The sequence below is a fragment of the Gopherus flavomarginatus genome, chromosome 10 (genome assembly GCF_025201925.1).
Source record: "Gopherus flavomarginatus isolate rGopFla2 chromosome 10, rGopFla2.mat.asm, whole genome shotgun sequence".
NCBI classification, from domain to species: domain Eukaryota; kingdom Metazoa; phylum Chordata; order Testudines; family Testudinidae; genus Gopherus; species Gopherus flavomarginatus.
The window spans coordinates 46,597,539-46,614,605 of NC_066626.1; the positions used below are offsets into that span (position 1 = coordinate 46,597,539).

Consider the following 17,067-nt stretch of genomic DNA (forward strand, 5'->3'; position numbering starts at 1 on the left):
CCCTAAAGGACATGTAGAATTTGCACATTAAAGCAGCTTCTATTACTTTTTGAAATCTAAGACTGCAACACATTTGTGTGCGTATGTTTACCTGCTTTAACCTTGTAAATAACTGTCATTTCTTTTTCTTATTTAAAAACTCTTTAGTTAGTTCATTATAGGATTGGCTATAAGCATTGTCTGTGGTGTGAGATCTATGGTACAATTGACCTGGAGTAAGTGACTGGTCCTTTGGGACTGGGAGTAACCTGAATATTATTGTCATTTTTGGTGGAAGGGACCATTTATCACAAAGGCAGGCTTGCCTGGGGGGCAAGATAGACTGGAGTGCCCAAAGGTACAAGGTTGTTACAGTGCTTGAGGAGTTCACACCTGATACTTGGTTGGTCAAATCTAATTATAGAACACACAACCAGTTTGTGCCCTGGTTTGTAATAGTCAGCCCTGAGCTTGGCATGTACGGTCATGAGCCACTCCAGGAAGCCTGACATCAACAAATACCCTAGAAAAATCAATGTCATGGAGCTGTGCTGAAGAAATTTGGAAGCTTCACAATTAGTTTGGTTCAAAGACCGTCAAAGATATTAAATTGTTTTGTAGATTGATTTTCAGATGAATCTGCAAAGGATGAGACCAATGTTGATAAATGCAAAGTAATGCACATTGGAAAACATAATCCCAACCATTCATACAAAATGATGGGGTCTAAATTAGCTGTTGCCACTCAAGAAAGAAATCTTGAAGTCATTGTGGATAGTTCTCAGAAAACATACGCTCAATGTGCAGTGGCTGTCAAAAAAGCTAACAGAATATTAGGCACTATTAGGAAAGGGATAACTAATAAGACAGAAAATATAATGCCTCTATATTAACCCCTAGTACACCCACACCTTGAATACTATGTGCAGTTCTGGTCACCCCATTTCAGAAAGATATATTAGAACTGGAAAAGGTGCAGAGAAGGGCAACAGAAATGATTAACGATATCGAACAACTTCTGCATAAGGAGTGATTAAAAAGACTGGCACTTTTCAGATTGGAAAAGAAACAGCTAAGAAGGGATATGATGTAGATCTATAAAATATTGACTGGTATGGAGAAAGTGAATAAGGAACTGTTATTTACTCCTTTATATAACACAAGAACCAGGAGTCACCAAATGAAATTAATAGGCAGCAAGTTTAAAACAAACAAAGGAAGTATTTCTTCACAAAACACACTGTCAACCTGTGGAATAGGGTATGTTGTGCAGGCCAAAACTATAACAGGATTCAAAAAAGAACTAAATAAGTTCATGGAGGATATGTCCATCAACGGCTATTAACCAAAATGCCCAGGGATGCAAACCCATTCTCTGAGTGCCCCTAGCCTCTGTTTGCCAGAAGCTGGGAGTGGACGACAGCAGATGGATCACTTGATTGTCTGATCCATTCATTCCCTCTGAAGCATTTGGCATTGGCCACTGTCAGAAGACAGGAGACTGGGTTAGATGAGCCATTGGTCTGACCCAGAATGGCCGTTCTTATGTTCTTAGGGCTAATTTATGTAATGAAAACACAAAGATCCAAACTTCTAACAAAAATACATTACAACATATGAAGAGGAAATTATATAGGATCAATTTAACTTTAACTTAGTACTATAGTTTTAGGAATTCACAATACATCCATGCAGTTGATAAGTCCTAGAGCCCAACAGGAAAATTCCAAATCAGGTGGGAGGTAAAATAACCTACATGAGCATACTAATGTGTGATATAACATATGAATTTACATAAGCAACTGAAGCCTTTTGCTTATCTGTTAGTGATAAATATGCAAGAGATAAGATAATACTGTGACATTTCTGCATGGATTTGTGATTCCTTATTCGGCATGCATGGTTTCTTTTTAGGCATGCATTATTTCATGTTCTTTCATTTTGTCTTACCCTCATCCCTTCAAATCGTGACAAGGCTCTTAGAGGTCTCAAAGCTCTTAATGTCCTAAGGGATTTAATCGCACCAAGTTCTGAGTAGCCCAAGGCATTAGCTGTTAAGCTAACCAAAGAGACCTGTATAAAAACAGAAAAGCAATAATGCTCATTCATCTTGTATATCCTCCTATACATAAGCAAGGAATGGATCTCTTTCTCCAGGAATCATTCTATAACCTAGGAGAGATCTTTTAAGTCAGCCAAAGTACAACAAAAGTGTGTTACATGACACCTGTCATTGAAATCCTGTTGGCACAAGGATATAAATGCTTTATAAGTTCACACATAATGGTCAATATTCAGTGGAAATGAAGTCATACACGTAAAAAGAACCTCCAAAAATGTATCTGAATTTGAACTGCCAGTTTAGGATAAGACTTTTCAGAAAGTCCACAGATCTTGACAGTAATCCGAAAACTCTCAAGGACCAAATACAGACATGGTGTAAACAGTCACAACAGACAAGGATTAATTTGGCCCACAGTCAATAGTGACTTTCTAGTGTCCAAAGTGTCTCATTCAAGAGCTGTTCAGAATTATTGGCATTGTTGAAGACTGATAAATGAGAAATTTCTTATCTGATAATTGTCTGTTAGCAACTTCTTTCTGAATTTATAACTAATGGCCTAGCTGGCGCCCCCCCCACCCCCGCACAGCCCAACTGTGGAATTCAGAAATGGTCCAATGTAGCTGCTGGAGGCTACAGAACAAAGTTCTGTCCTTCAGCTCTGGTCACTAGAAGAGTTCTTCCACAGACAAAGAAACACTCCAGTAACCAATTATTAGCATTAAGACAACTTGATATGACATATTACATTGACCCTAAGATAATATATGTCTAAAAGTCTTTTTAGAGAACAATTTCAATTTATATTCTGGTCATTTACCAGTCTACCAAGGTGGGTTGAATTCAGGGACAAATGGCTAACTGAAAGAAATTCATCAGGTAAAACATTTCTCATTCCGTTACACAGCTTCTCTCTTCATTCATTACTAATGGGAAGTGGTAAGCAATGAATCCCAGAAGTAGGAAGGAAAGAACTATTATAGTAGAACAACAGGCAGGAATGGACGTTCTCCCCATATAAAGCAAGAGCTTTATAAACTAAGGAGCTATGTGGGAACCAACCAAATAGCACCCTCATATGAAACAATGCCTGTGTGAAGGAATGGAAAATTACTTTGCAAATCTTCCTCAGATGAGGCTCATATACTTCCTTGCCCTCACCCCCGCCGAGATTTCTGTGGATAGTTTCTCAGATGTCTAGCATGCCAACTAGTGCTAGATATTTACATCTTGCCTGTAGCAACCTTGAGGGCCTAAGGCCTTGGCATTTCAGATAGAAGGAGATTAACAGGATACAATTGGTGTATGTATTCCATATGCTTCAGATGTATCTTTAGAGATCTAGCTTGAGAGCCCATTCACGCCACAACCTTCCAAGGATTAGGAAAACATGATGAGAGAACTATTTCTCAGGAATTGTGGAAAGAGGAACTTATCTGGAACAGAAAGTTTTGTGGATCTACAAGAATAACATTTTTCTTATAACAAAAGCAGTGTGGTTCTTGCATGGATATGGGAACCAATTCCAAAACTTGACTTTTGGAGGTAATGGCGCCTAGAAAGGCAAGCTGCAGGGTTGTCTAATTTGTCTCTGTGATAAACTTGGCACCTGATACTTATATGGAGAATCCAATGTACCTGTCTACAAATGCCGCTATGTCTGGTACCCACATTTCTAAAGTACTTGGCTGTAGGACTCGAACCAAATCTCCTTGGGGAAATACTGGTGTAGATAAGATCCCCAAATCTTTCAGATTATTATAATATTTATATTATCTAGAGATCTGGACCCCACTGTGCTTGGCACAAACAAACAAAAAGCCAGGCCAGGTCTCAAAGAGCTCTCTGTTTCCCCTCACATCAGAAATGTGAATTTGACCAGATCAATTAATAAAACATTCTGGCTGAGTTCTGTCTGGATATCAAATTGTATCAGAGGTTAATGTAGAATCCATGCTGAACTACATCTCTCTTCTGATGCTGGAGCTAGTAAATGTAGGTATTCAGAGTCTGAACAGAGTCCCTACTTTGAGAGGTCTTGCAAGTACAATGTAGCTATCTATCAAAGTGCTTTCTGGGCTAGTGGAGGTTTAGGAGGAGGACCACAACTCTTCCTTTTCCTCTTTTCTGTATCCTTTTACATTAACTGTCTTGAAAGGCAACAGATTCTTTTCTACCCAAGACATTATTTCCATTGCCACAGAGAAGCTTTGACCCCTATATAAAAACCCTCTAGTTTTGTAAGTGATATAAACACGCATGCCTCAGTCATAAGCCAATTTGTCATGGGAAGTAAGAGGAGACTTCCTCAGCAAGTACAACAATTGCCCACTATGTGGCTTCTTGCACCTTCTACTGATGTAGTTGGTACTGGTCACTGTCACAAACTGAACTTGGTGGACCACTGTTCTGATCCCATAGGGTCATGTGTGTTTTTTTTTCTTTTTTTTGAAGACACTCAATAGAGATGTTGAAGTTAGCCAAAAGCATGTATACTACGAAATACTGGAAATTTCTCCATATTCTCACTTCTAGAGTGAAAGTTGGCTTGGCTTTCAGCATTTTGTTTGCCCTTATCTGCCCAAAAAGGGACATTGAAATGCAGTCTGAGGATGACATCTAATTTTGCACTGTATCAAGTGCACGATCCTACGTCCTTGGAAGGAATTTCAGCAGGTACGTTTTGAGAAACCACTAAAGGGATGAAGCTGATGCATGGCACCAATAATCCTAGCCATCGGAGATAACTGATCCCTCAAGAAATGATTGATTCAACGTAGTTTTAGATCTTTCCTAATCTTCACCATTATGGTAAAATTAAGGTTATACCCATGTCTCTTTTGATATCTGGGTGAGCAATTCTCTGCAGTAGGATCAAAAACTCTTTTTGGTTTTCAAGAACTGGTGATTATGAATCCTTTCCAGCAGCAGTTCACTTATGAACGGGTCTGTTTCTCTGTTCCTACAGATCAGCATGTTGTCTATGCATGGTCACAGGTGCATATTGTGCAACCTGTGCCTTGCTGTGAGAACTACCAGCCACTGAGAACTCTGGATGCAGAGGGTAAATCAGAAGGATGAGTCTTGGACAGGAATTGTGACGTCTCAAACACAAATGCTCTTTTTGTTTTTGTTATGATGAGGATTTTGTTGATTTGGAGGAAAAGTTTATCAATGTTTCCCTGGAGGCTTCTGCTCCAGATTTTTCCCTCTGCCAGGGCAATAGTCCCTTCAAGGATATCCTTGGAGTTGCTATGCTGGTTCTGACAGTGAGGGTTGAGGCTTTTTTGCAATCTCAGCTACCACTTTCCCTAATGTTTAGCCAGATAGCTCCTTGCTATTTGAATGGCTATTCATGGTTATAACATGACTGTCTTGTAGCTACCAAATCAGAATCTATTGTCACAAATCACACGAAGGTTTCACCAAGACAGAACCAGAAATGTCTCATTCCGAGCAAGTAGCATACTTCTGGACAATGAGCCACTTGTTTGTCACAAAGTAGGTTTTCTTTACTAAATAAAATAAAAATAAAAAGACTTTGGTCTGAATGGCTTTAGCTGAGGCTTTGAAATTGCTGTGCAGTGTGTCATCATTCATATGGTCTATGGCAGAGTTCAGTAAACTACGGCCCACGGGCCACATCCAGCCTGTGGGATTGTCCTGCCCGGCCCTAGAGCTCCTGGCCATGGAGGCTAGCCCCCGGCCCTTCCCCTGCTGTCCCTCCTCCCCCCCAGCCTCAGCATGCTGTGCTGCCAGCGCTCTGGCCTGCCGCTCCTTCCAGGCAGCAGGGCTGCAAGCTCCTGCTGCTCTGAGCAGCATGGTAAGGGGGTGGGGTGGGTTGGATAGGGGTCAGGGCAGTCAGAGGACAGGGAACAGGTGGAGTTGGAGAGGGGGTGTGGTCCCAGGTGGCAGTTAGGGGTGGGGGTGTGGATAGGGGTCAGGGCAGCCAGGGGGGTTGGATAGGCATGGGAGTCCTGGGGGGGCCTGTCTGGGGGTGGGAATGTGGATAGAGATCGGGACAGTCAGGGGACAGAGAGCAGTGGGTGGTGGATAGGGGCTGGGGTTTCAGAGGGTGTTGGGGCGATGGTCCTGGGAGGGTGCAGTCAGGGGACAAGGAGTGGGGGGGGGCTGGATGAGTCAGGAGTTTTGAGGGGGGCAGTCAGGGGGTGGGTAGTGGGAGGGGGCGGGGGCCAGGCTGTTTGAGGAGGCACAGCCTTCCCTACCTGGCCCTCCATACAGTTTTGCAATGCCGATGTGATCCTCAGGCCAAAAAGTTTGCCCGCCCTGGGTCTATGGGGTCTTTTAGAAGGAAGTCCCTTTCAAAGGTGTGACTGTGCCTTTCATTGATGGAGCTACTGTTGTGCCAACCTTAAGCTCCCCAAATTTATGAAATGTCTTTGTTTTTACATAAACATTTTAGTTTAACCTTTGTTTAATTAGACATCCTCATCTGAATCTTATGATGTCCTCAAATGAGACATTGACAAGAAAACGTATCTAATAAAAGGGAAGTTATTTTATTAATACTGAGTTCCTTGCAAACCACTGAGCGACACCCTCTCCTCACAAAGTCCTGTAGGATTTTTTTGTTGATGCATCTGTGGTATTTCTTCCTCTGGCTGATTACAGGGGGAGGTAGTACACTATTCATCCTGCTATAGGGACCACACAACAGAGGGAGGCTACTGCTTACAGATCTCAATTGTGAAAGTAGCTAGCTAGATATCCCAGGAGCAAAAAAGGCTGCCAGCTTGTTCCCAAAGGCTGGCTAGCACCCAAGTACTGTAGAAGCAACCTACTACAAGTTGAGGCTTTACACTGTAAATCAGGATATCTTTGAATATGGAAAAGGATTTCTCCCTTACCCTACTGTGATCCCATGAAGATGCAGCTTTGTGAGGAGTGGAACCTTCATATGTCTGGAACAAGTGCTCCTAAGGTTTAAATGTGGAGCCAGCCTGTGGAGCAAGGGAGGGATGGAGCGAAAGAGACCCTTTCCTGCCTTTCAGAGTCTGAGCCTCTTTCCTTGGCAGAGCAGGGTTTATAGCTGATAATCAGAAGGCATAATTCCCATTCTGCTGCTGCCTGAAATCTGAGCCTCTTTCCCTAGTAGAAGGCCCTTGGGTTGAAAGTCAGACAGCCACATCTTCCATTAGGCTGCAGCCTGAACACAAGGACCAGGCTTCTCCACATGCCTGGATATGCTGCAGGGTGTGGGGTGAGCAGGACAGAACACTGTGAAACATACAGTGTAGGAGAAAAGCCCCAGCGAACAATCTCTCAGGGGAAGAGGCAAAAGAGAAGGGGTTTAACCTCTGATTTTCACCCCCGTCGTTCATTAACAACACTAATCGCTGCCTTGCAAAGGACATACTTCCTTTTGCCTTTTTGGGACCCGGAATCTTGGATGTTTGTAGGACTTACCCCTGAGTATAAAGAGAATCCCACAATTCATAGTAGGAGGAAGGGAAACTGTATAGCCGCCTTGCTTCTTTCCCCAGGGATCCGAGGCCCCACTTCAGCATCCTCCAGTTCAGGTCTGTTCCAGGACTTACCCTCTGAGTGGGCTGGATAGCTTCCTCCCTATCCTTAGACACTTTCTTCAAAAATTCAGAAATACCTGATTGAGCTTTTCTGTACTGGAGCTGCAACTCCCCAGGGAAGGGTGAGGATGTGACATGCGGGACCAACTCTGAGCCCTGTACCCTGGCAGTGTAAGAAGGTGCTGGCTCACTGGGAACAGGCAGGGCATAATTCATCCTCTCTAGAGTCTGTAAGTGCTGCCTCACATAAGGAACACCACTTAGATTTAATCCAGGTGTTTGCAGGACAGCTCTGCCATGACTAAGCGGGTGCAGAGGAGTTCATCAGGGAGGCACTGCAGTGTCGATCCGCCAATGTTGTTATTTACACGGTCTGGGAGTTGAGAAACAGGAGGAAGAAGATTCTAAGTTGCAACTGCACAAAAAAAGGTAAAATAAAGGGTTTAAAACAAAATAGTCAGGAGAAACTGAACTGCCAACTTCTTCCACTATCAGAGGCAGAAAATCTGGTGAGCTGAGCTGAAGGGCAGAGCTTAGTACTGAAGTCTCCAGCAACACTGGACTGCCTTTGAATTCCGTGGGCAGCGGGATTAGCCCATTAGTAATGAATGAGGAGATAAGATATGAAACACAATCAATATTTAAATAAATGGTATTCTATTATTGTTCAACAATGCAATTGAAACTGTGATTAATCGCAATTTTTTTAAATGTCATGATTAATCACAATTAATTTTTTTAATCGTTTGACATCCCGAGTTGTGATACCTAGGACACATATAGGTCCCATGTAGTACCTGTGCCTGGGAATTCTGCCGCAAACCCCTAAGAGACTTTTCTGGCCCTGGTATGCAGCTGCAGGAAAAAGCGGGGCACGGTTTTACTTTGAGATTATACTGATTAAGGAGTAAAGAATTTATCACAACTGTGATTAGAGTATTAAAAAAAGCCGCCCAAAAGAACCACGTTAACAAATATTAAAAATCCATATACTATAAAAATCAAGAGGATGAATGACATTCTTTCCATACTGCAAATAAATGAAAAAAGGAAGAAAAAAAGTACAAATGTACATTAATAACATAATAAAGTATCCAAAGAATATCAGCAAAATGTTCAAAGCTACTGTTGACTTTCCGTAATTGTTGCCTTCAAAATTGGAATTACTGGGGCCATATTGTGCTGAAAGTTTTTAAACAGAGCTCCTCACTGGAATAAATGGAGAGTTTGGGTTAAAAATCAATGACATAAGATAAGTGAGACATAATATTGTGAATTACAGAGCATGGTAGACTTGTAACACAGTATATAAAAGAGAATACATACATCAACAATCAGGAAGTCCAGCCAGCACCAGGCATTAGTGAAATAGGCTTGAAAACCATAAGCAACCCATTTTAGAAGCATTTCCAGAATGAAGATGTAAGTGAAGACCTTATCAGCATATTCCAGCATGGTCTTGATAGTCTTGCGCTGTTCAATGTATATGTCTTCAAAAGCCTGTGAACAATATATTTGTATCTGAAATGCTTATATGACTTAACAGTTTGCCATGTAAGTCAAAGGAACTGAGGAAAATATCCAGTATGTTTTTTTTTTGTAAAGTGATATGCAGATAACAGACCATAGTTTCCTCCCTATCCACACATGCTTTCTCTTCCCAGTTAGAACAGGAGGCACCATTTCTCCTTCACTTTCTGTAACAAATTCCTTCCTTTCATGCCTATTATTAGAGCCCTCCAAATTCACGGACCATTTCTCCAGATTGCGACTTGGATGCGGATTCAGCATACACTCTTCCAAATGGAGCGGCTGTCACCAGCCCTCAGGCTCTAGCTCAGCTCTCTGAATTATGCAGCAGCGGGCTGTGATATGTGGCTATAGCTCACTGGGCATTCTAGGAGTTGTAGTCCCCAACTTGCTCTGGCAGAGAAGGTAAACTACAACCCCGCAAAGGGGGTGCGACCATATGCTCCTACAGTAAGTCAAGTGCTGCGTGCATTACAGCTTTTGTGGGTGTATAAGAGTGTCTGAGTCCCCCTCTGGAGAGCAGTGCTGCACATGAGGTCCCAGGATTGTCGCTCCCCTGGCTGGAGAGGGAAAAGAGTTATGGTGTGGGCAGAGTGGGCGGTGGAGAAGGAGGTCTCTGTGGAGAAGTGGGCGTGGTTGGGGGTCGAGGATTTGGCACAGCCTTGCATCACTGATACACGGTAACCTCAGGAGCTGTTAGTTAGAGCCCTGCAAATCCACGTATATCCGCTTTATATCTGTGGAGATCTGCATCAGTGAATAGCGGATATCCACAGAGAATTTTTGTGGATCGGAGTGCAGATACACATTTTCTATCCATGAAGGTCTCTACCTATTATCACATTCAGCCAAGATGAAGATGATCCAGAAAGCTCACTCCAGTAGAGCTCTTTGAATCTCAAACTCCTTTTCCTCTTCCTCTAGATAATAATAACCTGTTGACATTGGGATCTGAACTCTGCTAGCTACTACTATGTGTCAACATAGTTGCTGCAAGCAGGATCGAGTCCATACTATTGTGGATAATCATACCAATGAAACCAAGCTATAGAGATTAACTAGCAAAGCAGTCTTCAGCATAGTTTTATAACAGCTCTCAGGCAAAACTCTGTCCGCACTTGTCAGGGAACCTGTGCAACAAACTTGCCAATAATACATGCATTTAAGCACAATTGTAGCTAGTACAGTATATTTATACTTAGTATGGAGCATTAACTACTGAAGCGTTTATGCAATACACCTGCTTTCATTCCAGCCTGGAAACTAAACATTTGAATTAATCACTTCTGCACTTGAGACCTCCACATGATATTTCAATCTGCTGATGGTGCACTCCTGGGTATTTCATTTATATATTACAAAAGTACAAGGAAAGTAACAATTCATGTTCTATTTCTGTTTAAGGAAAATAAAGAAAAATGTCATTAACATATAAAGAGTAAGTGAAGATATTTTGGTACATGGCTCATATAATTAGGTTCCTATTTCAATATACAACTGATATTCAGTCCTCCATGCTTGTTGCATTTATAGCCATCAAGAACTTCTATATATACTACTTTAAATGCCAAATGTTTCTTGAGACAACTTCTGTGGAGATATAATGACATTTCTGAATGGAGATTTTTTTTCAGTGGAAGAAAAACTATGCTAAAGATATCTATATGATTAACCACAGTTCTAAACACTTAATGTTAACACATAGCTCAGTTGTTTCACATTACAATTACCAGAGCACCACTGCTGAGGAGAATCATGAAGACAATGAAGGTCTCAAACCAGTTGTGTTCAACTATCTTGTAGCAGGTTTTCCTAAGATTCCACCATATTTTTCCTTTCCCATCTTCTGTGCTGACTTGACAGCACTTGAACTTCCGTACACAGCCTGGCAAATGTGATATTAAGTTGTGAGACATGGAAATAAGGTAACAATGTATTCTGAAGCATTAATTAACTGATATCCATTTGACTAATTCTAGAGTTATTCTAAGGGATGTCTGTAAACAAGTGTCTCCCTGAATTCTTCAGCACATTAATCTCACTTTTTGCAGGAAAAATAAGATTCGTATAACATATTGTTATGATACCTATTAGGCACCATTGGAACCTGCAGAGCTGTGTGCCTGCTGCAACACCCCTGAAGGGGATACTAATGCAAAAGGGAACTGGGAGCATGATCAATACCCCTCTCGAGGTTGCTAGTACTGTTGATGGCACTAGTGGGGAGTAGTTTGTGGAAGCAAAATACTCCACTAGACAACAATTTGCATCACTCACCTTCTGTAAAACAGGCTTCTGGTTCAAGAGCTTCTTCAGGTTCTATCTCTGGCTGTTCTCCTTCCTGAGGAAGTCCAATATCAACTGTACTGCCTTCAGATGAGCTGGATGCATTTAGCTTCTGTAAATAAAAGCCCACATAACTGTTTTTTAACCAATATGTTTATTTTGAACCGTAAATTAATATTTGTAATGAATAACAAAATACTCTGCAGGTATTTCAGTGCTCTAAGTTAAAAGCATATTACATATGTAATGACAAATTGCTTTACTACAGGCAAGGTCACAAGATTAGAATGACATCACATGGATTTTTTTCCCAGTGAAAATATCTTTATACAGGGAGTCACCAGAATAATTTGGCTATTTTCTGCACCACATATGAGAATTTTGAAATGAAATTTCAGTATGGTTAAACTTAGGTGCTCTGTGTACATTGTGCTATTATACCAATCATGTTACTGTATTGTAGATTACACTTGTGATTCTCTGACTGAACGTCCCAAACCGCAAGTGGCTTTTTAATGTGTCTCTTGCAGCTCTTTACAGCACATGATATAATAACACTTTGTGATTTAATTATTAACCAGTCTAAGTTATTAACCAATCAGAATGTTTTTATGTTATTAACCAACTGTAGTTGATAAAATACTAATAACTTGGTCAGTCATTTTGCTGTGAGAATAATATATATATACACATATATTATACATATATAAAGTAAATATTTCCCGTCAACTGTTTAAGTATGAATATATAGTACTATAGTAAATGAAACAATGAATTCATACTACTGTGTCTCTTTTGAATAATTTGATCGCTAATTTGGCTCTAGAACCACTGAGGTCTGAATAATCACTGGATTATACTGTGGATAGCATATCATTTTTCCAACATTATGACCAAACCAATAGAAAGGTGCATAGCAGTATTTTCATGTCTAATGTAGAGGGCATTCTATCAAATCTGTCAAATCTAAAAGATGATATTTAAACTTTTTCATCTCATTGACATGAAAACACTCATTACCAGTTGTTTATAAGTATTTTTAAAGTTTCTAGATTTTCAGAAAGAACAGCACATTAATTTTAGAGAAATAGCCATTATTTTGCATTCTCTTTTGCCAATGCACTTATATAGTCTATTGTGCATTTTGAAACTACTTGTTACTCTGGTACAGTACACATACATGTCCAGTTAATACATAAGTAAGCAGAGATATTCATACTTTTAGGATAGTTGAAATGATATCAAATACTTTTCAGAGAAAACTGTAATATAAGAATATTGTATCAATGAACCAAAATCAGTGATATAATCCAAATCTTCAATTTGTTCTTTTATGCTAGGGTATCATATGGTTAGCAACGGACAAATGTGAGTACCATATTAAATAAAAGTAGTTTTGATCACAGCGTTCTATGACCTCTTACAATGTTATTACCAAGTAGTGTATAACATCAGTAGAATGGTTGCATTGATAAATAGCTAATTTTATAAAGGGAATGATGTAAGCAGATTGAGAGTACACACATGTGGTGTTAATGTTAGACAGATGGTTGCTGCATTGCAGCATTAAAGACACCTTCTCTACTTCACTGATGCTTTTGAAGCTTAGGTTAGAGGCATTATTCCTAGGAATAATGTTCTATTATTATGGAGCTTCAACTTTTTTAGTGCTTGGAAAGAAAGTTAATTATAAAGAAAACCACTTTATCTCCTGTTCATCTTAATTTGTGAATACAGAAAGCAGACATAAACTTTTAAAATATTTTAATTCTGAACACATATTCTAGTTTTACCATGTTGTAAATCCACTGATTTCAATAGATATATACCAGTGTAGTTTAAGAGGCATGTCAGATTTATAATCTTTTGAGCATAGCTGTTATATTGGTGAAATCAAATTGTATACTGTAATTATATGAAACTGATTGATTCCCATAAGTAAAACTGTTACAGTTGACCCATCTAGGATGCCCAGACTTTGGGCCAAAATTTGATCACTTTATTTAAGTAATCCAGTTGAAGTCAATGGGTGACTCATATGAGGTGAATAATATTTGATGCTTTGATTACAGTAGCAGATATATTACTTTTGATTTAATTTTATATTGTCCTGTTTACAAATAAATCCTCCATTTCTAGCAAACTATTTATAGTAAACTATTTAATAATGCTGCATAAAGAAAATACACTAGGAAAACCTTAATATAGTACAATTTTTTGCTTTTCAGGAAATCTTGGTTTCCTTAAATCAAGATTACTGAATCTTTCTGCCATATGCATGATTTACAAAGATCCCTTATATGAATGGTGTCTGAAAGTTCTATGCACGTTAGCATCTAACATAATGTGGTTTGCTACTGCCCAGGGGATAGACACTCTAACCAGGGCCGGCTCCAGCTTTTTTGCCGCCCCAAGCGGTGAAGTGAGAAAAAAAATAGACCCGGACGTTCCACCCCTTTCCATTGGCCGCCTCAAGCATCTGCTTCCTTCTCTGGTGCCTGGGGCCGGCCTTGACTCTAACCGGTGTGAATTTGGAGTGTACAGCCTATATGCAGGACTGGGCCTTTGTTAGTTGATGAGCTGTAAACTAAAAAAAAAAAAATAAAAATAAAAAAATTGCAGGAACCTCCAAACTATTTAGCAGAGAGTCTAGTTTCCATGATTAAATGCTACAAAATAAAATATTGCAAAATCTTATCGGACGCTGACTGTGTTGTACTATGCTCTCTGTGGAAATTGTAATAATGATTAAGGATTCAAATACTCAGGAATTTAAGTTCAGTGGTGCAGTAGCATTTTCAGGTATTGTTGTAGGAAAGGGGGCTGCAGACAACCCTTCACTCAGAAAAATGCAAAGGTAAATGTGTAAGTGCTATAACCCTTCCTGGGCAGACATATCAGTCAGAAATGGCCCAGTATATAAGATACAGTGGATGGTCCCAGAGCCTGCCTAGTAGGTGCTTTGCCTTGACTGTGGGGGGAAGTGACCATTTGGAACAGGTCTGTAGAATCTGGGAAGCTAATAGAAATTTTGTGAGCAGTTTAGGGTCAGGATGGAAATAAATTAGTGGTATTTGAAATGTTTGGGACTAAACTGGACAAGTATATTGAAATCTGTAACACTAAAAATGTATCTTTTTTTTCCTACAATTTTCAAATTGTACGAAGAGGTGTTATGTCAGTTTGTCTTATTTTTACCTAAACCTGTTCCCTTGCGAGTTCCCAAAGGAAGACTTACTTTATTTTTAGGGATATATGGATAAATGTTCTCCTATAAATTGAGGATCTTTTCTCTTTCTACGAGTCTTTCTTCTATTTCCAAACCCTACAGATAGCTTAGTATCTCAAAGAAGTGAACAGAGTCTTTTCACATGCACAATATGAACATACCCTATAGGATATAAAAAATTACTTAGCTGATTTTCACTCATCTAAACTTGCCGAGTCGTAATGGAAGACACACAATTTTCTGCTCAATATCAAAAATACACAATGTTAACTGCCGCTCCAGCTCACTTGAGTAGTACAGAAATGGCTGGATAAGGATAATCTCTGAATTCCTCTCCTTGTCACCTCTAGCAGTGCTGACTTTTTCAGGAGTTCTCCGTCCACCAGTCTTTAAGCTTAGCAAATAACATATGGAAATGTTTACAGTGATGAGGACTTGACATGGACTTAACTTCTTTACCAGCCTTATGGGCAAGGTCCTGCAAGTTTGAAAAATTATTTCAGAGTGTATTGTGCATGTTATTTCAATGTAATATGGGTGCCTAAGTCCTTTAGGCTTCTTTGAAAATCCAAGCCTACATATATAAGACTAAATTCTGGTCTCCTGTCCATCTTCACACCTTCACAGGGGAGTCAGTGGGAGTCCTATCCACAGATATGAGGTCAGAAATCACCCAGTGTATTCTTTATGAAGATGTGTATATCAAATTTGCTGTAAATAGATATTGTGCAACAGAAATAATTAAAGTAACAGAATTTAATAATTACATGAATTCAATTAGTATTCTAGTGTAATATATGCTAAATTACAGAAAATGCATTTTTGACACAGTACTTTAGTTATTGTTTGAAATACTGCCTCTATAATATTAAAACTGATAACAAAAGGGCCAGATTCTGTATTTCTCAAGTAAGGACCATAGAGTTTGGCTTACTGTGAATACCAATTATCAATTTCAGGAAAAGCCATAAATAAGATAAATGTCAAAGTATATTCCAAGTAAATAAATTTATACCACAGCATAAAATATCTGTCTTAATAATACAACAAATAAATTACTTTAAAATCAAGGAAAATTCTCTCTTTGTACACTATGGAATTACATTAAGATTTTACATGCATCATTCCAGCTTGGCCAGCACTTATAGCAAAAATGCCGCTGCAATAGCAGAGAAAACAAAAATTACAAATTGGTTAAAAAAAAATTGAAGTTTGAAAAATCTATTGTTCATTTTTGTAAAAGGAGAATAAAGAGCTTAGAAACTCATCCATTGTGGAATGTGTTAATTCAGCAGGAGATCATTGCAAGAATGAAAAACAAGTTCTTATAACTGAAGTTACATGAGATTTATTCCGTAAATATTTTAGGCCTGGTCTACACTACGCGTTTAAACCGATTTTAGCAGCGTTAAACCGATTTAACTCCACACCCGTCCACACTACGAGGCCCTTTATATCGATATAAAGGGCTCTTTAAATCGGTTTCTGTATTCCTCCCCGACGAGAGGAGTAGCGCTAAAATCGGTATTACCATATCGGATTAGGGTTAGTGTGGCCACAAATCGACGGTATTGGCCTCTGGGCGGTATCCCACAGTGTACCACTGTGACTGCTCTGGACAGCAATCTGAACTCGGATGCAGTGGCCAGGTAAACAGGAAAAGCCCCGCGAACTTTTGAATTACATTTCCTGTTTGCCCAGCATGGAGCTCTGATCAGCACGGGTGGCAATGCAGTCTCAAATCCAAAAAGAGCTCCAGCATGGACCGTACAGGAGATACTGGATCTAATCACTGTATGGGGAGACAAATCTGTTCTATCACAGCTCCGTTACAGAGGACGAAATGCCAAAGCATTTGAAAAAAATCTCCAGGCTACACAGTGCTGTGTGACAAGCATAACGGAAAGCCAAAGAATCAAATGGATGCTCATGGAGGGAGGGAGGGGGTACTGAGGACTCCAGCTTTCCCACAGTCCACAGCAGTCTCCGAAAACTATTTGCATTCTTGGCTGAGCTCCCAGTGCCTGTAGGTTCAAACACATTGTCCGGCGTGGTTCAGGGTATAGCTCGTCAATTTACTCCCTACCCCCACCATGTGAAAGAAAAGGGAAAGAAATCGTTTCTTGATTTTTTTCAATGTCACCCTATGTCTACTGAATGCTGGTGGTAGACGAGATGCTGCAGCAGTGAAGAGCAGTATCCGCTCTTCTCCCCTCCCCGGTGGCAGACGGTACAATATGACGCTATCCATCGTCACCATCAGCCCGTGAGTGCTCCTGGCTGGCCTCAGGTGATTCCTGGTCATTCCCAATAGATGGTACAGAACGGCTGGGAACTGTCCTCATCATAGCAACTGGGGGCTGAGCTCCATCAGCTCCCTCCCTTTCTCGTGTAAAGAAAAGATTCTGTACGGCCTGGACTATCATAGCAGCGGG

The 17,067-nt window shown here is 40.1% G+C and overlaps 1 protein-coding gene across 2 annotated transcripts in view; it reads right to left on the reverse strand.

The window, feature by feature from the left end:
• SCN2A (sodium voltage-gated channel alpha subunit 2) overlaps nt 1-17,067 on the reverse strand; it is a 128,182-nt gene that overhangs the window by 21,362 nt on the left and 89,753 nt on the right. For both annotated transcript variants that reach the window (XM_050916853.1, XM_050916855.1), the window contains 4 exons: nt 11,395-11,515; nt 10,848-11,002; nt 8,914-9,087; nt 1,930-2,052 (listed from right to left, as the gene is read on the reverse strand). In XM_050916853.1, coding sequence (XP_050772810.1) covers nt 1,930-2,052; nt 8,914-9,087; nt 10,848-11,002; nt 11,395-11,515 — 573 coding nt within the window. The remainder of the gene's footprint in view (nt 1-1,929; nt 2,053-8,913; nt 9,088-10,847; nt 11,003-11,394; nt 11,516-17,067) is intronic.